We start from the raw sequence: 27,623 nt of genomic DNA, 5'->3' as shown, positions 1-27,623 counted from the left end.
CAAATGTCTGTTGGTGTCAACATGTGGTTGAACTGACATCTGCTCCAATATTGTGTATCTCAACTGAGCAATAGTGTGTTTTTGCTCACCCCAATGCACTGCCAAGCAGGACTTCACATTGGCTGTTCTTATCATGCTTTTGTGCTCTGTCAACCTAGTTTCCACTTTTCTAGTTGTTCTTCCAACATATACTAGTCCACAAGGGCACTTAATAGCATATATAACAATACTTGAATTGCAGTCTAACGTGTGTTTTAGTTTAATCAATGTCCCTGTATGTGGGTGTGTGAACACATTCCCTACAATCAAATTGCCACAGTGGCCACAGTTATGACACTTACGCATCCCCTGTGTTGCCATTGGTACCTGATCTAGAGTTCTTTTCCTCAATATCTCTCTCAAATTTTTAGATTTGGATAGGTCAAATATAGGACTGCCCTTAAATATCTCTTTGAAGTCATATTCCTGCTCTATAAGCTCCCACCTTTTGAGAATGCATCGTTTGATGCTAGCTGCTGCTGTGGAATATTTTAGAACACAAACTTCTCGATTCGATGGGGGTTTCACTGTCTTGAGTAATAATTGAGATCTGTCCCGGTCTAAAGCCTTCTGTCTGGCCTTCTCCAAAATTTCAATTGGATAACCTCTTTTTCTGTACTGTCCTGATAACTCTTCAATGTCTCTTTGAGCTCGTTCATCATCTGGGTTAATCCTTCTAATCATTCATTTTTTCATTTCAAAACTTTATTCGATTCATAAAATGGATCATAAAAGTACTGAACATACAAATCATCGTACCTCATGGAGGAAAGAAAAAAAATTTAAGTACACAATTTACCCAAATTTATAAAAGACATAGTAAAAATGAGCATTATAAAAATATATAAATACATAATTTTCACCAGAGAATATTATATACATTTTGGTACTAGCCATAGGCCTTCCTAATCTTTAGCGAAACTCTGATAAAATTTAACATAGCACAGCAGGTTTCAACAGAGGATAGTGCTGACAGGTAATCATACCCTTCCTTATAGGTGCAAGGTTGCCGCCCCTTCAGAATTGGTTTAATGAACCGGATTCTTGGCTCTTGGTATAAGGAGCAAAAGAGGACCACATGTATAGTGCTTTGACTAACCCTGTTAATACATGGACAAGGGGGCAGCCTCTCACACCAACCCCCTTGTTTCGGGAAAGCAAGCAAAAAATGCAGAATATCCAATCTAAACCTTGTTAGTAGGAATCGCCATTGCACATTAAGAGTAAATGTTAAATAGAACTGAAGTTGGGGCTTACGAGCATAAACATTAACATCGTCCAAAGATGGTGGATTCAATGATTTCCAATACATTGTCTTTATGTCCGCCTTTTGGTTTCCCTCTATTTTTTCAGGATTGTCATAAAAGGAACCCAATCCAATCTTATTTAACATATTACAAACATAGAACAACCAGGGGATCTGTTTTGAATTTTCTAAGGCCATGCAATCCATGATGATATCTTTAGTAAGTTGCAGGTCTTCAGATTGCCATATTTTGCCCCATAACAATAAAGGGGACAAACGAATCGTATCAGAAACACTGACCATTCCCATTTCTTTGTGACAGAAAATGTTTGAGCAGCCTTTGGGGACTGATAAAACCCTTTTTATGAAGTTATTTTCCACCACCTGTATCACGGTTGGTGTTTCAGTCCCCCACACCCCTGCCCCGTAGGTGGCCACCGATAAACATTTAGATGTGTAGAGGGTTTTGAGGTGCGTAACATGTTTTTGGCCGAATTTGCTGCAAAAACGGAAGATGCCCTCTATAGCCCGGGTCGCACTCTGGGCTCGAACCTTCATAACTGGCGTCCAGCTTAATTTGCTATTAAACAAATTACCTAGATAGTTAAAATTTTCCACCTTTCCAATTGTGCGATTATTTACCACAAACTTCCTGATGTTTGACCCTTTAGGACCACAAGACATTACAAAAGATTTGTCAAAGTTTACCTTTAAGTCGAGGTCAAGCATGAAAGTATTAAAGGCATCTAAACATACTTGCATGCTATTTCCTGTTAAGGTCATTAAGACAGTATCGTCTGCATAGGAAAGCATGGGAATACTTTTGCCTTTAATTTTTGGAAAGTCACAACCCTGGTGTAATAAGTACTTTTCTAGCCCGTTTGTATAAACCAAAAAAAGAAAAGGCGCCAAAATGCATCCTTAACGCACACCCTCAGTAGAAGGAATTGATTTTGTCATTTCACCTCCAGGGCCAAATCTAATTGATACAGTTGTTGCTGCATGTAACCTGCGAAGCAATGTGACCAATGGTTCCTCGAAGCCCATGTCGTCCATCATCCGCCACAACTTATGTCTACAAACAGTGTCGAATGCACTTGACAAGTCCATGAAGGCAAGATGTATTGCAGACTTTTTTGCCTTCATGTACTTGCCTAAAATTAGTGCCAGATTCAGGCACTGCTCGACGGTCCCCTTTCCACGCCTAAATCCGTATTGGGAATCAACTATAAGACCTGTTGAATCTGCCCAACTTTCTAATCTGGCTAGGATAACCCTGCCCAGGATTTTGCATGAGGCATCTATTAAGGAAATAGGACGATAGCAACGTGGGTCGCACCTATCACCCTTCTTGAAGATCGGCACTACAATTGCCTCCTCCCAAGTACCAGGGATGCGCCCGACCACAACAGCCTTGAAGACATTCAATAATATGGGTGCCCACAAACTAACATTATGTTTAAAAAGGTCCAAGGGGACAGCATCTGGGCCTGGAGCTTTTAGTGATGATCCCTTCTCTAAGGTTTCCTCAATCTCTGTCAGTGTAAGTGAAGAGCTGAGGGTCAAAGCCGAGGGAGATGTCACCAATTCCCCTGTACTATCCGAACTTGCCAATATTGAAATAGAATTAGGATTAAAAATCTTAGTAAAATGTTGAACCCACTGTTCAGCAGTGACCTGCATAACTATAGATTCTTTATTGTCATTCTTAAAAAGGGGGCGATTTAGGACCTCCCAAAAGAGTCTGCTATCTTTTAGTTCTGCAGCCTTTTCAAGGTCTTCCCAGGCAATGTTTTTTAGGTCCTGCTTTCTTTTTACAATAGCCTCCCTATAGGCCTTTCTGCTAGTTCTTACAAGTTCTCTGTTTCTTGGTTTTTGGCGCAAGGCTACTTTTAGGGATTGGTGTGTGACAGAACACACGGAGTCAAACCATCTAAAGGCCTTTTGGCCACCCTTTCCCTTGGGTTTCCTAAGGTGCTTTGCTACATGCCCACACAATTTCTCAAAGCTCTCAATAACCTGATGGGGGTCAGGTGCTGGGAGTAGACATGATTCCATTTCCGTTTTGCAACTAACAAGAATATCTTCCTCCAATTTTATCACGTTTACCTTCCCCCATTTCAAACTAACACCCTGGTTCTTGCTGTACTTGATTGACTGTTCCCAGATCTTTGATGATTCTTGCGCTGGCAAGCACAATGACATTAGGGGATTATGGTCACTTGCGGGATTGGCCACCACCTCAAGCTTATCAACATATTTAAGAAAGCTACTGGATACCAAGACAAAATCAATGGTGCTCATCTCCCCCCTTGTACCCTGAAAAGTTGGTATATGCGGTATGTCGGGGGCTGACCAAGGTTCCACCACACACAAGTCATTCAGGATAATAATATTATTCAGAGCATCCCCCTGGGGTGTGTGTTTAAAGTGGATCAAGGGCTGTGTGTTTAAGTCCTCCAGTTCGAACCTCCAAAACTGCACAACGAACAGTTGAAGTCGCCAACCCAAATAACAGACGATAAAGGGTGCTCGCTTCGTGCTTTGCCCACTGCGTCCTCCAGACTTTGAATTATCGATATGTCATGTCCATTAAAGATATTGTGATACCAGTTGACTAACAACACAGGTTCTGGAAAAAGATGCTCTAATAACAACAATTGGTACCAATTTGTGTCCACCAGTTTCGAAGTTGTCAACTTCTGTAGTTTTATAGACAACGCTGTCATTATACCACTCTTTGCCCTCCCAGATGTCGATGGAACGGCCAAAACATTGAATGATTGAAAGCCCTCAATGTCATAGGCAGTCCTAGTCCAAGTCTCCTGTAAACACAGGATTCCATGGGCTCCCACATAATCCAGCCACGCATCATCCTCCAATCTACCTGTAAGTCCGGCAATATTCCAAGATATTAAGGTCAGCCCCTGTTTCCCATAGGTGCTTCCCAAAATATCTCTTGTACTTGAGGGGTCTTGCCCAGGCGGTAGTGTGTAATTCTCACAACCCAGAGTGGTATCTCCCCCTAAGATAACATCGTTCTCTGCGTGTGGGGTGCCAATACTCAGAGTGTCACAATCACCAGTCACCACCGCTGGGTCATCATTGCGGGCTATCCCTATGTTTTCCCTCTTTCCCAAATCTAGAGCGATAGGCGCATTGCCCTCAGACCTAGCTGATGGTCAGTCTACCCCGTCCATACCCATTAATGGGTCAAAGCGGTTTCTCAAAGGGATATTATTATTTGAGATCCATCCTGGGTGCTCCTCGCCCTGAAACCTTTGTCTTCGTGGGTTAAACGGGACTTGTGTAAAAGGACCCATACTTGGAAGTCCCATAAAGGGGCCATTTATCTCATGCCAAGGGACACAATAATTTTGTGTGCCTTGATTCATGGTCAAGTTATGTGCCCAACCCAAATGATTATTGCCGTGTGTTCTGTACCCGCGGTGGTTGGGGTTTGAGACGGTATGATAAAGGTTGGGGTAAAAGTATTTGAGTCCCACACACTGGATGTCCCCCATCCTACCGAACCTTGTTTGCTGCAGATCATATCCTTAACCCAGATGTCTCTAAAGTTAATCAGGATGCAATCTCCCTCCAGATCTTTCTTACTTGGCCCAACCCAGGGGACCCTCCGCACGCTTAGGATTTTTGTAGCAGTGTCTTGGGATAGGGGCCTGTTATTATTTAGCCAGAATTTTGTTTTATTTAGAAGGTCCTCCATTTTCTCATATTTATTCGCTGCAATTAATGGAACACCTGTCAAAATGGCCATATACGGGGCAGCCTCAGGGGGTATGTTTACATAGATCTGTTTACCAGGCAGGGGTGTTTTGCTAGGGGCTAAAGGTTTACTAACTGGAGTTTCTTTCCCTTCAGCATTTGGCAGGGCTGGGGCAGCTGTGTTTACCGGTGTAGCCACCACCATAGAGTTGTTTAGCTTAGATCCCACAGTAGTCGCCAGCGTAGTTTTAGACAAAGTAGCTGGTACTATACAAGGGGTAATACCGTTAGGATATGCAGATACTGCAGTTTTCGGTTGCTGAGATTGTGTCTGGCTTTTCTTAGCGCCCTTTTTTGCTAAAGTAATATTATTACCACCAGTAGCAGCGGGTTGTTTGCTATTATCTACAAGACTCTCCAGTAAAGCGGTGTTTTTAGATGTTAAGAACTCTAGTTGATCTAGTTTTAGATTAATCATTTGGGTTTTTTCCATCAGGGGAGTCAGCAGACTTTTTACCAGCTTCTCAAGACTGGCCATAAGGTCCTCATCTTGTGTATAGGTTGATTTTTTTATCTAGGTTCGAAATACTTTTTTCCATCTCCAAAAGCTGGGATCCTATATGTGAAAGTCTCACTTCAAGGGGATTTAAGAGTTTTTTGAGTGTTTCCCATACCACAGTCAAGAATTCCACGTCTTTCCCTTTTATGACGCAAAGTGGAACCCCACTAGTTTCATTCTCTATTACGAGATTATTATTTTCATGAGTTACCACCAGTAATTCCGGGCTGGGTTCTGGTCTTAGTTCAGGTGGCTGTGTGTTGCTCACTGGGAGTGGATCTAGGGGTAGCAAAGATGGTGCCTTGGTGGATAACTGTGCCTTCGCAATCTTGGCCTTTTTCCTTGCGTATGCTGTTATGTTAATACGCTTCCTTTTATTGTGTGGCCCTCGTTGTTTGGTGCAAGAATTTCCCCCACCCGGTTCCATGGATTTGGGTGTTGGCGCCATTCCCAAGGGACCGCCCTCACCCTCCTTCTCTTCCCCATCTACCCCGACGATTGAAGATTTTAGAGAATTAGAGGATACTAATGGTGACCCCCCCTTTGGTATAGATGTAGTGGGTACTAATGGCTGGTGAATAACTGCCTCAGTTACAATCAGGGTAGGAGGAGGACCATTTGAACGATCAGGTGTTTTAGCGAAGGCTATGGGTCCTAGGGAAGATTTTTTGGCCGCTGCTAACTCCTGTGATAATCTCCTTGCAGCATCTAATTCGATGGATACTCAGTGCTGCATTTTGGCAATCTCTGTGTCAATGGCTGTGTGGGTCCTGGTGATAAAGTCATCTAGTGTACCATTTTTCAGTTTGGACTTGGCTGCCCTGTCTTTGTACTCACGGGATGACATGGTGGCTAGTCAGACAAACGAACTGGTAGTACAGTTAGTACCGAGGGTTAAGGCCAAAGAAAATGGTCCAGTCCAGTCTCTCCCAGCCTCTAACGGCCTCAAACGGCCCGCTCTTTGCCCAGTCTTCACCCCGTGCTGCGTCCCACGCTGCGGGAGGTTAGAGCGGAGTTATAGGGGGCGTAGAGGACGGTGGGCGGGCCAGCGGGGAGAGTGGACCGGAAGCTGGCTGTCGGTCACGCAGGGACTCCTGGTTGTTGGAGTCCCTGCTACGCTCGCAGCCCCGCTGGTGTACCTTGCCCCGTTCCGCCTTTCCTCCTCTGTCGTCAAGCACGCAACACCCGGCACAGCAAGGCGACGCGGTACCCGCGGAGCGGGTGCGGCGAGGTGTGGAGCCGGCTGGCAGGGATTCCACGAGTGTACGCTCCCAACTGACGTCCTGCAATGGCAAAGTCCTTAGGTAGCAAAGTCCCACGCTGGTGAAATGGGGGAGATGGTTTTTGTGATCCTCAGGTGGGCGGTGGGCGAGCCAGTGGGGAGAGCGGACCGGAAGCTGGCTGTCGGTCACGCAGGGACTCCTGGTTGTTGGAGTCCCTGCTACGCTCGCAGCCCCGCTGGTGTACCTTGCCCCGTTCCGCCTTTCCTCCTCTGTCGTCAAGCACGCAACACCCGGCACAGCAAGGCGACGCGGCACCCGCAGAGCGGGTGCGGCGAGGTGTGGAGCCGGCTGGCAGGGATTCCACGAGTGTACGCTCCCAACTGGCGTCCTGCAATGGCAAAGTCCTTAGGTAGCAAAGTCCCACGCTGGTGAAATGGGGGAGATGGTTTTTGTGATCCTTCTAATCCTAATGAACTGCGATAAGGGTAAGTGATTCTTCAGAGTAAATGAATGAAAACTAGAATAGTGCAAAGCATTATTTATGTCCGTAGCTTTTTTAAATACTCTAGTTTTTAGTTGGTTATTCTCTTTTTCAATCATAATATCCAGATAGTTTATGCTTGGAGCATCAATTGTGTAGGTGAATTTTATCTGAGAGTGACACAAGTTCAATAGGTGTATGGAATTTTCAAATTGATTCCGTGTGCATTGCCATCAAATTAGGATGTCATCAATATACGGAAGGTATAGTAGTAAGTGATCCGTCCATACATTGTTATGTAGTATGTGCGTATTTTCAAATTTGGCCATAAAGATATTGGCATACGTTGGTGCCCCAGTAAAACCCATAGAGGTTCCCGTCTTCTGTAAATAGAATTGCTGTTTCCAAGTAAAATAGCTGTGCTAGAGACTGAGTTGTAAGATTTCCAATAAAAAGATATTTAAGGATTCATCATAGTTGTGATTCAACAACATCCACTCCACCGCTTCTATGCCTTCACCATGAGGAATTGATGTATACAACACTGATACATAAATTGTTCCCAGCCAAATTTTTGTGTCAGATAAAATTGAACTTTGGAACATTGGAAATTTGCAAATACAAAATTGCACATATATGATTTACTATTTATCTGTGTTTTTTCTTGTTCTTGTTTAAAACTTTCACATATTTATTCACAAGATGTATGGCTTGTGATACATTGTTTTGTGATTTACCAATGAGAGGCAGATACTCAAATGATGAAATGTTGTGGATCTGACTTTTACTGTTGGATAAAAAGTATCAAATGTACTGTATTGATGTGAAGAATTAGTGTAAGTTTACACTCTTAATGAATAGCACCTTATTGGGCTTGTGAACAGTGCACCCTGGTACATAAACAGATTCTGTTTATACCCACAACTGGAGGATCACACTTCTTGGATTAGTGCCCGCTTATCTATGGCTCACCAGGGGAGTCCACCAGAAGAGGCTACCTGAGTAATAGAGGGGCCCGTCTCATCTTCCTGTTTCCATTTGGCAGCTTATAGCTGTCAGTGCTGCCTTGGACGGAAAATCACCTGTACCCACCCCCCCAGCACAACCGTCGTGAAACAGGAACACACCTAGGGAGCTCTGGATGGGGGGCTGAGACCCGCTCTTCCTCCACCTCCCCTGCATTGGACACACCTCAACCTCTGCCAGGTGGACCCACATAAACTGCACCAACTGCAAAATTGCCTTTTTGTCGAGTTCCGTAACCTAACAAATTTTACTCAGGAAGTTCATTTAAAAAAATGGGTGGATTTTGCATATCACTGTTGGCCAAAGTTAATTTGGCATGCAAATGTGTGCAGGGGAGAATGTTTAACGATTGGTGAACAGTTAAAGATCAACTTTCTTGGTATTATCAGGAAGACGTTGTCTAGGTTTTATGAACTCATCAAGTTTGTGGAGACGTTCACATCGAATAAACATGTTTAGAGCAGGAAGTATGTTTTCAACACCGGAGGAATTCATGTTGGTACCCAAAAATACTGCAAAGACAAGATAAGACGTTCTTTGAGAAAGGATCAGTATCTGGAAGGATTTCTAGCACTGGTGCTTTATTGAAGGAAGATGTGCTACCTACCCCACTTTCCTCCCTCAAAGCAGATCTCTACTAAGCCCCTGATTCCTGCTCCAACCAATACTAGCTTCTGATTCATCCTGATTACATCAGTCTTCCATCTCCATTTCCCTCTTACTTTTCTCCTAACCTTCCTCCAACTTTTTCCTCTCTTGGACTTCTTAGGCAGTTCATCTACTTCACCAGCTTCACACCTGTGTGGCCTCTTAGCCCTACACACTTTCAATGTGACTTGATGACTTGTAGGTCAACTCAGTCTCACTCTTCTCCTTTCAGCACCTACCATCCCCCCTACAGAGTTCTTTGTTACGTGAGTTCTTGCGTTTATGGAGTCAGCTCCTATTAACTGTCCCTCTCTGTCTACCCTCCCTCCCACAACTCTCTCCTACTCGCTCTTTTTCAATGTCATCTAATGAGAATATACTTGATTTGCCTTGCATTAATCAAATTAAAATACATGCATCCCTTTTGTTTTCTTTATTCAATGTAAGACAATGTTTTTTAAACTGTTTTTATTGGCATTTTTCTCCAAACTGAACATTGCAGTCATCTCTACAATAAAGTGCATTTTGCATTTCCCCCCTGCTCCCGCCGCCCCCCCATTCATTACCCATATTGAAGCATACAGTCACATACAAAAGTGATCACAATGTGGGTTCTCCATAGTACCATCAGCATTACAATTATCATAAAGTCTCTTTGTCCTCCAATATGCACCTCTCGTACTGAACCATTGTAGTCCGGCATCCAGTCCGTGGTAGCTTCGCCATTTCCCCCATACTTTTCAGAACTTTCTAGGACATCCCCTTGCCTTGTATGTAACTCTCTCAGCCGCCATATACATATCTAGGCCTCCCCTCCATTCTTCCAGACGTGGTATCTCCGGTGCCCCCCAGTATTTCGCAATGTCCCTCTTAGCCACTACTAAGGCCAGTACCAGGAAGGTCAGCAGAGGGCGTGGAAGGTCCACATCGATTGTCATGCCCAATAGAGCCAGCTTGGGGTCGGCCTGTAATTGACTCTCCAGTACTCCTGTACTTTAGGGCACGACCACAGGACATGGAAGAAATCCCCCCTGGGGTCCTGGCATTGCAGGCATTTAGCATCATCTGTCTTTCCCATCTTCTGAAGCCTCACTCTATCAAAGTAGGTTCTATGTAATACGTTAAATTGGATAAGGCGGAGTCGAGATTTAACTGCCACCTCTCTAGGATGTGTTAAGACCAGTTCCCAGTCAATGTCCTCCATGCCTCCCACGTCCGCCTCCCATTGTTGTCGAAGCTTGGCCAAGTCCCCCAACATGTTATTCGTGAGGGTCTTATAAGTTAGAGATACCGCCTTCTGCTGGATGTGTTCCTGTAGGAGCCTGCCTTCAAGTGGGGCGAATTCTGCCAGGTCTACGGTGTCAATATTCTGGGCCCCCCATGCATGTTTTAATCTAGTATATTTGTACCTCTGTGTGGGGTGTAGGCTGAATTCCGTGGTCAGAGCCGCAAATGTTTTCAGTTGCCCTTTAGCAATGACATCTCCCAACGTGGAGATCCCTATGTCGTCCCACCTACTGTAACCCGTTAATTTGTGGAGCTCCGTCAGCCACGTGCAGTGCCAAATTGGTGTTTGTTTCGTTGGCTTTCTGTCCCACCCCATGCGTTTCGTGGATGCCCTCCAGGCAAGAAGGGTAATTTCGGTTGCCGGTAGAAGACGTTTCCGGCCATGCCCCCCCATATAGATAGGAAAGGATGTGTCTGGATGCTAATTTGTGGCGCTCTAGTGCATAAGCGGGATGGTCTGCCTGTGCGTGTATCCATTCGTTGATCAGGGCCAGATGTTCCGCCCAGTAATATGCTTCCAGATTCGGGAGCGAAATCCCCCCACTATATTGGTGCCTCTGTAGGGTGGTCAGGGCCACCCTAGGTTGTTTACCCAGCCATAGAAAGGCACGTAGGTCTGCTTGTATCTTGGGGAGGACTTTTGGGGGAGGGGATAGTACTCATTTTGAAGGGCGTACAAGTACTTGGGGAGAATAATCATCTTGTACATAGCCGCTCGGCCTAGGAGGGTGAGTGGGAGTAGTCTCCAGCGGTCCATATCTGCAATGGAGTTCACCATGATACGCTCAATGTTACGGGTGTATGAAATGGATGTACCATGTTACAACGCATACCGTTACAACTACCTACCGTTACAACGCGACCATTACAACGCATACCATTACAACGCATAGCGCTTTGAGGTGCTGGATAGTGGTAAGTATAATTTACTATTCTAACTCCAGTCCCCGTGGACCCTAGGGAAGGTGTTGGATAGTAAATTATACTTATTCCCTATCCTAGAGCGCCCCCCAGCGCAATGCGTTGTAATGGTATGCGTTGTAAAAGTCGCGTTGTAATGGTAGTGCGGAGTAACGAATGCGTTGTAACAGGTGTATACCGTATGAAATATGTCTATCCAGGGTGAGGTAGACCCCTAAATACTGAAAGCCCTCCGCTGTAGTGAGCAGCCTTCCTGGAAGGTCCGACCACGCATCTCTACCTGCGGGGTCGTATAAGACCGACTTATGCCAATTTATTCTGTATCCGGCATGGTCACCTTACATTTCCAGTTCGTGAAATAGCTGCAGGATCGATGCCTCCGGTGAAGTTATATATAGAAGTACGTCATCCGCATATAGCGAGATCTTTTCCTCGTTCACCTCTCCTTCAGTCCGCTGAAATCCCCTGATGCGAGGGTTCTGGCAAATTCTAGCCGCCAGGACCTCTATCGTTAGAGCGAACAAGAGTGGGGAGAGGGGGCATCGTATTTGGAATTCCCGCGAAAGGACTCCGTTTACTCTCACCCTGGCCCTCGGTTCAGTGTACAGCAGTTGCACCCATTTCAGGAATTTCGGTCCGAAGCCGAATTTCTGTAGGACGCCCTCCGGAAATGGCCAGTGTACCGCATCGAAGGCCTTTTCCGCATCCAGGGACAGGAACCAGTGCGGGTCCTCTCTGTCCCGGATCTCTTGCAGCCAATTGTGAGTGCGCCTAAGGTTCAGTCTGGTAGCCTTGTCTGGTATAAATCTAGTCTGATCAAGGTGGATCAGCTGCGATATCACCCGTCGCAATCTCATCGCCAGGATAGTGGCCAATAGCTTTGTTTCCGAGTTTAATAATTAAATTGGACGATAGGACTCGCAAGACTCTGTTGGTTTGCCGTCCTTGTGGATAGGGACAATGGTAGCCATTGTCAGGTCAGGAGGGAGCCTTCCGTCCTGGAGGGCATCCTCATATAGGCCCTTCAGATGTTTCACTATTAGGTCAGCCGTTCGTTTAAATAATTCGGCTGGGAAGCCATTGGGGCCTGGTGTTTTCCCCGGTCTCAGTTTGGCCAGTGCCTCAGATATGTTGTCGAGAGTAATATCGGAGTCCATCGCTTTTGCGTCCTCAACGGACAGAATCGGGAGGTCAGTTTGGTCCATATATTGTAGTGCCTCTTCACGTGTCCCTAAATCTCTAGACTCATAGAAGTGTTCATAGTGGTCTGCGAATGCCTCAGCTATATGTGCGTCTGATTGGAGTGTCGTTCACTGAGGGTCTTTAATCTGCTCCACCCATCTCTCCGCCCGGTCTTTTTTGCTGAGCCACACCAGGAGCTTACCAGACTTGTCTCCTACATCGTATAGGCGATGCAAGGTAGCTAGTGCCTGTGTTTTCGCCTCTCCTGTCACCAGCTCTCTATATTGTGATTGTCTATCTGTGAGTCTCCTGATTGCCACTGGGTCTCTCGAGTTCTGGCAATCCCTTTCCAGATCTAATATGTCCTGCTCGATGATTTCGGCCTCAGAGTGGAGCTTTCTTCGTTCCTCTGCCAACCTATTCTTCACCCTGTCCCTCATGACTGTCTTGAAAGCCTCCCAGAAAACCACTTTCGAGGTCACCGAGCCCTAGTTTTCGGCAATATAGACTTTGATATCCGCTCTGAGTCCCCGTACGACATTTGGGCTTTGCAGATCCCATGCCGTCAAATGCAATTGCCGCCCATCTCTCTGGCGTTTCGCCCCCTGTCTGATTAGCAGCGGTGAGTGATCTGATACTCCTCTAGCTTTATATTCTGCTACATCTTGTATTGTCAAGTGTTGTTGGGCCATAAAGACGTAGTCCAGTCTCAAAAAGGCATGGTGGGTGCCCGAGAAGAACGAGTAAACCCGCGCCTCAGGGTGTAGAAAACCTCCATGTGTCCATGAGACCTAGGTTGGTCGCCCATTGTGACAAAGGGGTCTGTGTCCCCTTCCTCTGTGTCGTGCTTGATCTATCCTTAGAGACATCCAATACGTCATTAAAGTCTCCACCTACAATCTGTATGGTGTCGGCTGTTTCCAGCAGTATGTCCGCTACTTTCTTAAGTGTGGGAGCCTGGAGTTTCGGCGGTGCATAGACTGAAGCTATAGTGTAAGTGCATCTGTTCCATATCCCCTTGATAGCCACGTATGTTCCCTGGGGGTCTGTCCATGTTTGTGTTATGATAAATGGAGTGGTCTTTTTCAGAATAATGGCGACACCTCTAGAGTCTGACGTGTATCCTGCATGTGCCAGCAGCTTAAAACGACCTTTGGCTAGGAAGCCGCACTTAGTACCTTTGAGATGTGTTTCTTGTAGGAGTGTGATGTCCGGGGCTACACGTTTCAGATACGAGTTAACCAGGCCCCTCTTAATCTTACTGCCCAAGCCATTCACAGTCCAGGACAAGGTGCTAATCCCTCCCCGGCTCTCCCGGTGTGTGTTGTGGTCAGCTAACATGATTTGGGCTTGAAGTGGTCAGGCGGGCAGCCCCCGTATGGTAAGCGGCCCGGGCATTCATGTGGTATGTCATGGCATACCCAAGGGCACCTCTAGGCATGTGGGAATGACGTTCAGTGCGGAGGAGCGGCATAGGGCACCAGTAAATTTGACTGCAGTTAACCAACTTTTTCCCCCCCTCCTAACAAAGATCCCCCCAACAGAACTTTTTCAACTGTTCCCCCCTTCCTCCACCCTCCCTACCTTTCCCTCCGTCCATCCCATTCGTGTATCCAGTAACCAATTGGACTTTCAGGCGGTGAAGGTCTGTCGCCCATCCACAGGATCCCAAATCAAACTATATTCAGGATTCAAACCGGGGGTATTGTCTTTGCAGGCGCCCTGTGGAGCGTGTCCCGCCTCTCCGAAGATAGGCAAGACCACAGGGGCACCAGCATTACCCCGTGAACAGTGATCTAAGTCAATAGAAAAGATAAGGAAATAAAAAAGGGGTTATACCTTGCGCGGCACCAGCAGCGGCGCGCTGCTGCTACGGATGTAAGGTCCAAGCTTCCTCACGATTGCGAGTCCTGCATTTCAATGTCCTGTTCATCTGTTCCGCCAGTTGCACCCAGCTCCATCTCGCGGATTACCTCGACCAGCGGGTGTGTAGAACGGTCGTTTGAGTCCTCCACCTCCGACAAGAGTTCGTTGTTGAGGCTTCCGGTGTCTGCCTCCTGTGGATGAGCTGGGCCTCCGAATCTAGTCCTCTGATCCCTGGGGTCGGCGGGGAGCGCGTTGCAGCTCCCTTTCCCTCGTCCTGCCACATACGGGTCCGGATAGGGTGACGGGTGTGAGCCCCGCTGCATTCTCGTAATTTGGGATCTTTGCGCCTTAGGCGAGTTCCTCCGAAAGTTCGCAGCCGCTAGTTCTGTTCGGATTCTCCAGCCAGTGCCAGGCTTCCTCCGGGCGGTTAAAGAAGTGCGACTTTCCTTTGAACATTACTTTCAGTTTCGCCGGGAAGAGCAGCATATACGAGATATGGAGTTCTTGAAGTTTCGCCTTGACAGAGTCATATGATCGTCTCTGTTTTTGGACATCCTGACTGTAATCAGGAAAAATCATGATGTTTGCGTTCTCGATCTTGAGTTCTCCTTTCCGTCTGGCTTCTCGGAGGATAATGTCTCTATCGGCACAGTTCAAAAAGCACGCAATTATCGGGCGCGGCCTTGCTCCCTCGGGCGGTTTCGCTAGTAGCGCCCTATGCGCCCTTTCAATGATAAAGCAGTTAGAGAACTGGGCCTGTGGGAAGGTGGCACGTAGCCCGTCCTGTAGGAAGGCCGCAACATCTGTCTTCTCAATGCCTTCCCTAAAGCCTACGAATCGAAGGTTGTTTCGTCTTGCCCTGTTTTCGGCGTCGTCCACCCTCCATAGCAGTTGCCTGTGGGACGCCTGCAGCTCCGCCATTTCTTTACGGAGGGTTGTGATAGAGTCTTCTGTTTTGCTAATTCTGGATTCCGCCGTAGTCACCCTTTCGGTGAGATTTCGGAAGTCCTGGCGTAGCAACAGAACCTCGGAGCCCACCTCGCCTATTTTGGTCTCAAGTGCTGCTCCAGAGTCCTTGATATCTGTCCTGGAGGCCTGAATTGCCTCCAAAAGCATGGCCGTGTCCGTGAGTGTTTCCGGGAGGCTCTGGGGCATCTCCTTTTTTGCCCTCGCCGTGGCGTAGGCTTCGATGGTTTCCTGCCTGGCCGACTTTGCAGGCGGATCTCTCTTCCCCATGTTGCTCCACTTGGATGGCGAGGTGGTCCTGGGGATATGTAGGGCGCCCGGTTTGTGTCATCCGTGCGTCCCCCGCGGGGTATGTCGTGTTCCCACCAGGGAATGGCAACGGAGTGTCTCCGGAAGATTCAGCGGGGTGGGTCCAGGGATCCGGTACTGTGTAGCCAAAGTGGATCCTCCAAGGGCGGTCACACTCTCAGGTCGTGTGTCGAGTCCAGGAGGCAGAGGGCGGCCATGCGGTCGGGCCGGTCTCCCAGCCCCGCGGTGGAAATTCCTCAAGAGCTTCTCAGGCCAGGTCACAGTTTTTCGTCCCTGGGGACGGGGAGTGTCTCGCCTTTCTTCTCCGCAGCGCCTCCCACCAGTCTCACTCAATTGGCTCGGGCTCCTCTCCCGGGGCGATGGCCCTCGGGGGTCTCCCCAGGCCGATCTCGTTGCCGGCCCCACCCAAACTCCAGATGGGCACTGGCGGGATGTAGCAGTGCAGTGTGGGCACCCGCGACCGCCTCCGCCGGTTTCATTTCCTCCCTGGCTCCGATGTCTGGGGAGGCCCTCAGCAAGAGTCTCTGGTGCTCGGGCGGAGTCAGAGCCAGGCCGCCAGGTTTGGCCCGGTCGCCATCTTGCTGCGGCCGCACCGCTTCGGATTTCTCTTCTCCCCGGCCGATTGCCGGTCGTATTCCGCCAAATTACTCGGTTTTGCTGTGGCAAAGGTATCAGGGCCAGCCTAGGGCACAGATTTGGGCTGTTTTAGGAAGCTTTGGAGAGAAATAATCATCGGATCAACGCAGCAGGCCAGGAGTCGAGCCGAGGCACGTCTTAGTCCTCCATGCTGCTAGCCACGCCCCCCAATGTAAGACAATTTTGAGCATCAAGTAAGACAATTTAATCATTTACTTTAGTGTTCACTATGTTGCTAAATTAGCAAGTTTGAGTCTCAGCATTAGGAATTCCACGTCTACTTTCTCAGTGTTCTTTTGGTCAGAATTACCAATGTGCTTAGGATTGACTGTGATGTGCCCCTTTGTGGAATATTGAAATGCATGATGAATGCATCAAGAGATTTTGGAATAGTGGGTTCTGCTTACCTTGTGCATACTTGTCCCAGCCACCTGCTGGTTTAAACAATAATATAACTACACTTTTACAACAGCTAGAAGTCACATTGTTCTTCTGTATGGACAATGTCAAAATAAAGTTTGTCATATGTCATTATTTCATAGATGGTGATTGGGTTCGACAACAACATTGTGTCTGTTCATAACTTTTGAAATATGAGTTATTCATTTTTTCAATTTACTTACTCCCTTAGGAACTGAACCCATCAACATATCTGCTCCAACTTTGTTGAATTTCTTGGCTGGAGAGATGATCATTATACCCATCTCATACCCTTCCAATGTATCTAATCCTTTGATTTCATGGAGTAAAGGTGTGTCCCCTCTGGTCACTTGGGGGGCTAATATAACTGTACAGATAAACAACTCCTACAACGGACGGCTGCAGATCAACTATCCTGGCTCCATCAGCATATCCAATGCTACGGTAACAGACTCTGGCAACTACACAGTGACAGTGGAAGCAGCAAATAGAGTCACTGCTCGGGCAGTTGTTCAAGTTATGGTTTATGGTAAGTTTCAGTAAAAGGATGACTGGATTCTGTATGTGATATTTGTGATGGCCAAATTCAGTAAACATTGATTTTGGTCAGATATTGAAAACTTAAATGCCCTGAACAGCATGTTTCCCTTGTTTGTGGCAACATTTGGGGTGGACCTCCCTTGGATAATATTAGTAAGCATAGCAGTGCCTCATCTGGGAAGGACATACGTGCAACTTATCAAAAAGACATTAAAATGCCTGCGTCATGTGAGCCCTACGTGCTCAACTAAGCCTAAAATGTACATTTCATTAATAAATACTTTCTACTTAAAAGTTCCATAACTGAGCATATTAGTAAAAGGGCAGGCATCAAGTACAAACAAAGTTATGAAAAGCAATTGAGGGTCAATTGAACAACAAGGTTTGTTGGAGGCACTTACAATGATAAGTTAAACACCCAATCATATTGTAGGAATTATTCAGAATTAATTATTTCGAAGCCTGAATCTCAGAGGCTGATCACTCTCCAAAATACTTTATCTGGGTCTGCAGGGAAATGGTTTCCCCCACCTGCAAACACATGTCAGATCTCTAGACGTTGAACGATGTATGTGATTACCATGCATCCTTCTTCATTTACGAAAAAAAAACTCTTGAGACATAATCTCCTCCTCCCTGCAACTCAGGAGCACATCCTCCTAGTATTTTCCCATCCCTCCACCCTTTCATGGATTTCACCCCTGCCACTCAGGATGAGTTCTTTAGAATTCTTAAATCCTTCACAATACCCCACACCCTGGTGGGTCTGGAGCACCAAACTTGGTCATCCCAGCATTTTTTTCTACGCATCAAAAAGTTAATAACTGCCTAATTTTTCAGAGGTCTCATCCCTCATTGCCAAAGTACTCTGTCATCACATCCAGACTGAAAATATGTTTCCTTGGAACCTTACAAACTATCCATCTACAAACCCAACTCTGACCCACCTTGTCCTGCCAAGGCACTTAAACCAGTGGTTATGCACTGTGAGAAGCTGGCCTGATATATGATGTCCATTAATGTAAATGATTCAGTAAAGGGGGTGGTGATGAACAGAGTGTCTGAATTAAGCAGACCACTCTTACCCAGTCCAAAGATCAGGGCTTGATCCATCACCATTATTTAGCTCACTGCACCATCCCATATTTTGTCCACCCTAAGCGTGAAAGGGCATACTCAGATGTGAGTCCCTTGCTCATTGCACCATCAGGATTCAAGCAAGCCGGGCCGACGACGGCTGTAATGCCAGAAACCGGTCCCCGGAAGCTTGTTTCCTTCCCAGTGTAAGAATTGGCTTGGTAGTTTGGTTTGCCCTGTTCCCATCATGCACTGGGACAGGAACAGACTAATTTGCATATAGCCAGGTTGAGAGCTGGGATGGTGCAGTGAGCTAAAAAACTTTGTTGGATCTAGCCCTGATCTCTTGACTGGGTGAGAGTATTCTGATTAATTCAGAGACTCTGTCCATCACCACCCCTTGTTGTTAAATATTTTGTCCACCCAAAGCGTGGAAGGGTATACTCAGATGTGAGTCCCTTGCTCATTGCACCATCAGGATTCAAGCAAGCCGGGCCGACGACGGCTGTAATGCCAGAAACTGGTCCCCGGAAGCTTGTTTCTTTCCCAGTGTAAGAATTGGCTTGGTAGTTTGGTTTGCCCTGTTCCCATCATGCACTGGGACAGGAGCAGACTAATTTGCATATAGCCAGGTTCTGAGCTGGGATAGTGCAGTGAGCTAAAACACGGTGTTGGCTCTAGCCCTGATCACTTGACTGGGTGAGAGCATTCTGCTTAATTCAGAGACTCTGTCCATCACCACCCCTTGTTGTTAAATATTTTGTCCACCCTAAGCGTGGAAGGGTATTCTCAGATGTGAGTCCCTTGCTCATTGCACCATCAGGATTCAAGCAAGCCGGGCCGACGACGGCTGTAATGCCAGAAACTGGTCCCCGGAAGCTTGTTTCTTTCCCAGTGTAAGAATTGGCTTGGTAGTTTGGTTTGCCCTGTTCCCATCATGCACTGGGACAGGAGCAGACTAATTTGCATATAGCCAGGTTCTGAGCTGGGATAGTGCAGTGAGCTAAAAAACGGTGTTGGCTCTAGCCCTGATCACTTGACTGGGTGAGAGCATTCTGCTTAATTCAGAGACTCTGTCCATCACCACCCCTTGTTGTTAAATATTTTGTCCACCCTAAGCGTGGAAGGGTATACTCAGATGTGAGTCCCTTGCTCATTGCACCATCAGGATTCAAGCAAGCCGGGCCGACGACGGCTGCAATGCCAGAAACCGGTCCCCGGAAGCTTGTTTCCTTCCCAGTGTAAGAATTGGCTTGGTAGTTTGGTTTGCCCTGTTCCCATCATGCACTGGGACAGGAACAGACTAATTTGCATATAGCCAGGTTCTGAGCTGGGATGGTGCAGTGAGCTAAAAAACGGTGTTGGATCTAGCCCTGATCTCCTGACTGGGTGATAGTATTCTGCTTAATTCAGAGACTCTGTCCATCACCACCCCTTGTTGTTAAACATTAATGTAAATGGGCACCCTGTAACAGTCCAGACAACCCTATGGTGATTTAGGAGGTCTCAGAAACCCTTAAAAATCGATCCAAGTGGTAGCTGTGGAGAGCAGCCTTCAGGCTTAGTCTTAAAGGAGTGTAAAGCGGCTTGTTTTACCAGAATGCCATCTTATAGTATTGATTAAATGAAAAAGAACCATACAGTATATTCATAAAAATATGTATTTATTATATACCACTAATATATAGGGGGGGCAAAACATATACTAGTGGTATAAGAACCAGGACTCGTGTTAGGACAATGTCGAGAGGATGTAGAATTGCTGGGACCCCAAGGAACCACCCAAGGTGAGTAGATAGGGACCCCATGGAGACTGTGTGCAGTGTGTGAACAAAACCGCGTGCTTCGTACAAGTCTATGTGCAAGTCGCAAATGGATTTTTAAATATTAAAGACCCTTCCTAGTGGGTCCTGAAGAAACCCTGTGGAAAACAGAAGGTTGGACAGCCATCCCACCCGTGGATACCGTGGTACCCAAATTACCTATCCTAGGGAAGCCGGGTGTATCAGTGGCGTAGCAAGGTCAAGGAGGTACCCGTGGTGGAAAATTTCTTGTCACCACTGGCTTGACAAAATGGCAAAAATGTGTGTTCGAAACACATATTTTTGCCATTTTGTCACACCTCTCAGCGATAACACCAGGGGCAGCCCGCATTCACCGCATCCCCCTTCCTATGCCACTGGGGTACATAGGTGTGAAGTGGAGTCAGAAACCGCAGTCAAACCCAAAGGAGGACTTCAGGAAAGTGCAGCTGCTGGAGGAGCAGAAAGTGTCCGTTGGAATCCAAACATGGATTCTTGATGAAGAGTACATAAAAGCAGAGGGGACAGACTCTGGGTCACTTGAGAGTGACCAGGGGCTCTGTAGACAAATACCCATTGATGTCGGGTGCTTCAGGATGTTGATGACCTTGACTCTGACCTTGTGTGGACCAGGCGACGCTGAAGAATACCAGGAGCCGGGTACAAGCTGTCCCACAAAGGATGTCGAGTGCGGACCAACAAGCCTTGGCAAAAGCAACCCATGCTGGAGGTCAAGAAGTTGCAGGAAGAGGAACATCAAGGTCCAGGAGGCTCTCCACAAGCAGAGGAGTCAGGGCAATCTCATGGCAATCAGTGGAAGCCAAAAAGACATAGTTGACCCCCCACAGGACCCACAGGTCAGAGACACTGGCGTCGCAGGAGGACATTGCGCTGCTTTGCAAAACAACAGGTCCTGGTGCACATGGTGCGATATAGATGAAGATCTTTGTAGGAAAAGTTGCCAGAAGTTGGGGCTACTTGGAGCCCAATGCACTTGCTGCAGAATTGCCAACAAAGCTCACTCCACCACCCCAGTTCAAACATGGCCATATGATAATCAGTCTGACCCTGTGTCTCATGGGAACAGTGCAGCCTGAACTGCCAAGCCATGTCTTCCCTGGACCGGAAACAAGCATCCTGGGACCGGTTTCTAGCTAATCACCCATCATCAGCCAGGCTGGCTTGAATCCAGTGGCAAAGTGAGCAAGGGACCCACTTCTGGGCATACCCTGCCAACATAGGGCAAACAAAGCCATACCAAAGGGGATGATGGACGGAACGTTGGAGTGAAGCAAACACTCACCCCCAGTCAATTGATCTGGGTTTAATCCATAACCATTCTTTAGCTCACTCCACCCCCTTAGTTCAGACATAGCCATATGCAAATCAGTCTGACCCTGTGCCTCATTGAAACAGTGCAGCCCGAACTGCCAAGCCATGTCTTCCCTGGACCGGAAACAAGCATCCTGGGCCCTGTTTCTAGCTAATCAGCCGTCATCAACCAGACTAGCTTGAATCCAGTGGCAAAGTGAGCAAGGGACCCACATCTGGGCATACCCTGCCAACATAGGGCAAACAAAGCCATACCAAAGGGGATGATGGACAGAGCGTTGGAGCGCAGCAAACACTCACCCCCAGTCAACTGATCCAGGTTTAATCATCATCATTCTTTAGCTCACTCCACCACCCCAGTTCAGACTTGGCCATATGCCAATCAGTCTGACCCTGTGCCTCATAGGAACCGTGCAGCCCGAACTGCCAAACCATTTCTTCCCTGGCCCAGAAACAAGCATCCTAGGACTGGTTTCTAGCAAATCAGCCATCATCAGCCAGGGTAGCTTGTATCCATTGGCAAAGTGAGCAAGGGACCTACGTCTGGGCATACCCTGCCAACTTAGGGCAAACAAAGCGTTACCAAAGGGAATGATGGGTTGGAGCAAATCAAACACTCACCCCCAGTCAACTGATTTGGGTTTAATCCATCATCATTCTTTAGCTCACTCCACCACCCCAGTTCAGACATGGCCATATGCAAATCAATCTGACCCTGTGCCTCATGGAAACAGTGCAGCCCGAACTGCTAATCCATGTCTTCCCTGGACGAGAAAAAAGCATCCTGAGACCGGTTTCTAGCTAGTCAGCCGTCATCTGCCAGGCAAGCTTGAATCTAGTGGCAAAGTGAGCAAGGGACCCACGTCCGGGCATACCCTTCCAACTTAGGGCGAACAAAGCGATACCAAAGGGGTTGATGGATGGAGCGTTGGAGCAAATCAATCACTCACCCCCAGTCAATGGATTTGGGTTTAATCCATCAGCATTCCTTAGCTCACTTCACGACCCCAGTTCAGACATGGACATATGCAAAGCAGCCTGACCCTGTCCATCATGGCAACAGTGCAGCCGGAACTGCCAAGCCATGCCTTCCCTGGACCGGAAACAAGCATCCTGGGACCGGTTATAGCTAATCAGCTGTCAGCCGGTCAGGCTATCTTGAATCCAGTAGCAAAGTGAGAAAGGGACCCACGTCCGGGCATACCCTGCCAACTTAGTGTGAACAAAGCAATACCAAAGGGGATGATGGACGGAGCGTTGGAGCAAATCAAACACTCATCCTCAGTCAACTGATCTGGGTTTAATCCATCATCATTCTTTAGCTCACTCCTCACCACCCCAGTTCAGACATGGCCATGTGCCAATCAGTCTGACCCTGTGCCTCATCAGAACAGTGCAGCCCGAACTGCAGAGCCATGTCTTCCCTGGACTGGAATAAAGCATCCTGAGAGCGATTTCTAGCTAATCAGCCGTCATTGGCCAGGCTAGCTTGAACCCAGTTGTAAAGTGAGCAACAGACCCACATCTGGGCATACCCTGCAAAATTAGGGCAAAGAAAGTGATACCAAAGGGGTTGATGGACTGAGCATTGGAGAAAATCAAACACTTACCCCCAGTCAACTGATTTGGGTTTAATCCATCTTCATTCTTTAGCTCACTCCTCACCACCCCAGTTCAGACATGGCCATATGCAAATCAGTCTGACCCTGTGCCTTATGGGAACAGTGCAGTCAGAACTGCCAAGCCATGTCTTCCCTGGATGGGAAAAAAGCATCCTGAGACCGGTTTCTAGCTAATCAGCTGTCATCGGCCAGGAAAGCTTGAATCCAGTGGCAAAGTGAGCAAGTGACCCACATCGGGGCATACCCTGCCAACTTAGGGCGAAGAAAGGGATACCAAAGGGGATAATGGACGGAGCTTTAGAGCAAATCAAACACTCACCCCCAGTCAACTGATCTAGGTTTAATCCATCATCATTCTTTAGCTCACTCCAACACCCCAGTTCAGACCTGGCCATATGCAAATCAGCCTGACCCTGTGACTCAAGGGAACAGTGCAGCCTGAACTGCCAAGCCATGTCTTCCCTGGACCGGAAACAAGCATCCTGAGACCGGTTTCTAGCTAATCAGCCTTCATCAGCCAGGCTAGCTTGAATCCCTTAACAATGTGAGCAAGGGCACCACGTCTGGGCATACCATGCCAACTTAGGGTGAACAAAGTGATACGAAAGGGGATGATGGACTGAGAGTTGGAGCAAATCAAACACTCACTCCCAGTCAACTGATCTGGGTTTAATCCATTGTCATGCTTTAGCTCACTCCACCACCCCAGTTCAGACACTCCAATGGGGAGGAAATTCAAGTACTTGTTAGAATGCTAAAATGGAACAAAATAGACACAACTTGACTGTTAAACTGGAAAAGTAATTGGTCTGTGTTTGCGAAGGATTTCGTAACTGGCAATGTAGGTGAGAACTGGTCTAACTTGGCACCAGAGCTGCATCGCCTCTTGTCAGGCAAAAGACCATACCATCAGCAAGACTGTGAAGAAAGAGAGTACTGCCAATTACAACCAAGATGTGGAAAAATCGCACAAAGTAAGCTGGCCTTGAGACAAGCCAACCATGAACATAAGAATGAGGGTAATGACAAAACACTTCAAAATCGGTTGCAAGCAAGAAAAGCTCACAGGAAAAACCTATGGGACCACAAAATGCAACTGCAAGACTCGCAATGGTTGCATATCTTCAGCCTGCTGACGTCCAGTAGACAGGCTGAATTTTGGTCATACATCAACAGGCTGACAGGTCATGGGCACGACCGGCACAATGGGATCGCCAGCCACACATGGATCTCCCATGTGACTACATTGTACTGCAATGCTCTGGATCATAGACCAGCACATCATCAAAGAGTTCCTAGTAACACCAGTTCGAGCAACTCTCTCATAGAGATCACGGAAGAACCATTCAAAATTTTTAATGTAGGAAATCGGGTATCTCCAATACTCAAAAACATCAGAAAGGACGGGGCCCGGGGACCTAATGGCCTGCCTGGATGCCTCTTCAAAGAAGACAGTGATTTTTAGGGAACCCTATTTACTCCGCTTTATCAGTTTTGCCTGTATAATTCAATGGTGCCCGAAGCTTGGAAAGGCTCCTTGCTTCAACCGATTCATAAAAAGGGCGAAACTGGAGACCCAACCAATTATAGGTTGATAGCCCTTTTGGATATTGAGGCAAAAGGATATGCAAGCCTCCTTCTGCAAGACCTGCAAAACTGGGCTAATGATAATGAAATTCTTCCAGCATACCAGTCCGGCTTTAGGCCAGGAGTTTTGACATTAGACAACATCCTAGCCCTTGCCTACCTGGTAGAACAGTCTACTAAGGAAAAACAGCCCACTCTCTTCGCATGCTTTGAGCAGTTTATAGACAGCAGACCTCTAATATAGTCTTATGGAAGAAATTTGCTCATGTAGTGCAATTTTGCTTCCTTTTTGAAGGTTGGAAACAAGCATCCTGGAATCGATTTCTAGCTAATCAGCCGTCATCAGCCGGGCTAGCTTGAATTCAGTGGCAAAGTGAGCAAGGGACCCACGTCTGGTAATACCTTGCCAACGTCGGGCGAACAAAGCAAAACCAAAGGGGATGATGGACAGAGTTTTGAACGTTGCAAGCACTCACTCCCAGGCAACTGATCTGGGTTTAATCCATCATCATTCTTTAGCTCACTCTTCCACCCCTGTTCATACATGGCCATATACAAATCAGTCTGACCCTGTGCCTCATGGAACAGTCCAGCCCGAACTGCTCAGTGAATTAATGAAGCCACTCCAGGAAGCTGTGCTAGGCCTCTTGTTTCCAGGTTTAATTCCTGATGGGCCTTCTCACCCTATGGAAAATGGCTGCTTTTGCGTTATGTAACAAAAACATCTATTATTTCAGCATCAAGACAACAAAGGGTGAAAGCATGCTTCAAACATGAACATTATTTATGTTACAAGCCATGCTTCTAAACATCAGAGAAGAACTTCTCAATATGCTAGACCAAGGTACACTATATGCTTTAATCCTTCTAGAACTCTCTGCAGGGTCTGATACTATCAACCAATAGATATTCCATGAAAGTTTAGAACTCTTATCTGTTATTAATGGAACATCACTAAACTAAACGGCATGTAGTAGGTCAAACTGGGTTATTTTCTCTTCGAATCTGCTTCAATCACTTGTTTGGGTCATGCAAGGCTCAACTCCATCACCCTTACTTCAAAACTACTACATGATCCCAATCACCTGATATTAGCAGAGGTATGAAACCGGTCCAAGCAGGAACCGCAATCCTAGTCAGGGTAAGTCAGATACACACCATATATTAACCTGTGCTCACCCTCTGGTAGAGGCAATGTGTAAATTATTTGTGCATCATTTCAAACAGTAAAACAGTGAAAACACCACACTAAAAGATCCCACACCTTGTTAGAAAAATAGAGCCAATAAGTTTTACTGGAGTTATGAATTTGTACACAATATCTTGAAATGCAGTGCTTAAATGCATAAAGTGGCAACCGGGGCTATCTGGTCATGCTAGACCTGGCCAAATTCAAACGTTCAGGCCGGTTTTAACACTGTTTCAAAAGCTGCCTTTCACCATCTGCAACTAATTCATCATGGAAGATAGGAATTTCGCACACAAAATTTGTAAATACGCTCAAAGTCAATTAAATACAAGTTAGCATTGATAATCTGAAGAAATTTCGTTGTGTTCTTGTTTTCTTTTGAAAATTATTCTTTATTGAAAAAGAAAAATACATCAAGCTGATAACGCATTTGAAGCAACGCTAAGACAACTGCTACCGGCTACCTTGCCATTCCATTGGTGACTACACAGACATATTACCTTTGTGTCTCAAGAATTAATTGCTGACATAAAAAAATGTTGAATGTGAATATACACCCTGAACTCCCTATTGGGACGAAACGCGTCGGCTAATGGATTTTTAATATTGGATTTTTTCAGCTTGATGTATTCGTCTTTTTCAATAAAGAATAATTTTCAAAAGAAAGCAAGAACACAAAGACTTAAAAATGTCTTCAGATCATCAATAGCCGCTGTTGTTTAATTGACTTTGAGCGTATTTACAACTCGTGTGTGCGAAATTCCTATCTTTCATGTTGCCTTAACGGGTAGGGGTGCACTTTCCAGTACTAACATTACTTTCCCAAATTTTTGTTAAGAGGTGTGGTTTCTGTGTTCTTGCCTCAGCCCTCAGTTCGCCTTTTTTCATGTGCAACTAATTCATGGTGTCCTTCCTCTAACACACCTCACTTAGGAAGGAGACGTCCTACTTGCAGTAATAATATCACAAATGTACTATTTTAGCAGCCTCTACACTTGCCGCCCTAAAACCAATCAATCAATCAATCGATCAAGAAATTTGTATAGCGCGCTACTCACCTGGAGGGTCTCAAGGTGCTTGGGGGGGGGTCCGCTACTGCTCGAACAGCCAGGTCTTGAGTTGATTCCTGAAGGAGAGGTGGTCTTGGGTAAGACAGAGGTGGATGGGGAGGGAGTTCCAGGTCTTGGCTGCCAGGTAGGAGAAGGATCTTCCTTCCATGGTGGCTCTTCGGATGTGTGGAACGGCGGCGAGGGCATGGCTGGTCGATCGAAGTTGGCGGGTGGGAGTGTAGAAGGTCAGGCGGTTCTTGAGGTACCTGGGGCCTAGGTCGTGGAGGGCTTTGTGTGCGTGGGTGAGGAGGCGGAACGTGATTCTTTTGCTGACGGGGAGCCAGTGCAGGTCTTTCAGGTGTCCGGAGATGTGGCTGTGGCGGGGGATGTCCAGGATGAGTCGTGCGGAGGCGTTCTGGATGCGTTGGAGTCTTTTCTGCAGTTTGGCTGTGGTTCCGGCGCAGAGGGTGTTTCCGTAGTCCGGTCGGCTGGTGACAAGTGCCTGGGTGACCGTCTTCCTGGTTTCGGTGGGGATCCAACGGAAGATCTTTCGGAGCATGCGTAGGATGTTGAAACATGAAGATGAGACGGCGTTGACTTGTCTGGTCATCGACAGAGAGGAGTCCAGGATGAAGCCTAGGTTGCATGCGTGGTCCGTTGGTTTGGGTGCGCTGCCTTGAGCCGGGGGCCACCAGGAGTTGTCCCAGGCAGATGGTGATGGTCCAAGGATGAGGACTTCTGTCTTGTCTGAGTTCAGTTTCAAACGGCTGTTCTTCATCCATTCGGCTACTTCTTTCATCCCTTAGTGCAGGTTGGTTCGGGCGGTGGCGGGGTCGTTGGTGAGGGAGAGGATCAGCTGGGTGTCATTGGCGTAGGAGATGATGTTGAGG

General features: G+C 47.0%; 1 protein-coding gene across 1 annotated transcript in view; it reads left to right on the top strand.

The window, feature by feature from the left end:
• LOC147701192 (uncharacterized) overlaps positions 1-27,623 on the top strand; it is a 339,006-nt gene that overhangs the window by 37,626 nt on the left and 273,757 nt on the right. Inside the window, exon 5 of the mRNA XM_086929317.1 lies at positions 16,747-17,064. Coding sequence (XP_086785443.1) covers positions 16,747-17,064 — 318 coding nt within the window. The remainder of the gene's footprint in view (positions 1-16,746; positions 17,065-27,623) is intronic.

This window comes from Lissotriton vulgaris, chromosome 7 (genome assembly GCF_964263255.1).
Source record: "Lissotriton vulgaris chromosome 7, aLisVul1.2, whole genome shotgun sequence".
Lineage (NCBI taxonomy): Eukaryota > Metazoa > Chordata > Amphibia > Caudata > Salamandridae > Lissotriton > Lissotriton vulgaris.
The sequence above is the reverse complement of the archived record's forward strand: the minus strand, read 5'-3'. Positions and strand labels throughout refer to the sequence as shown.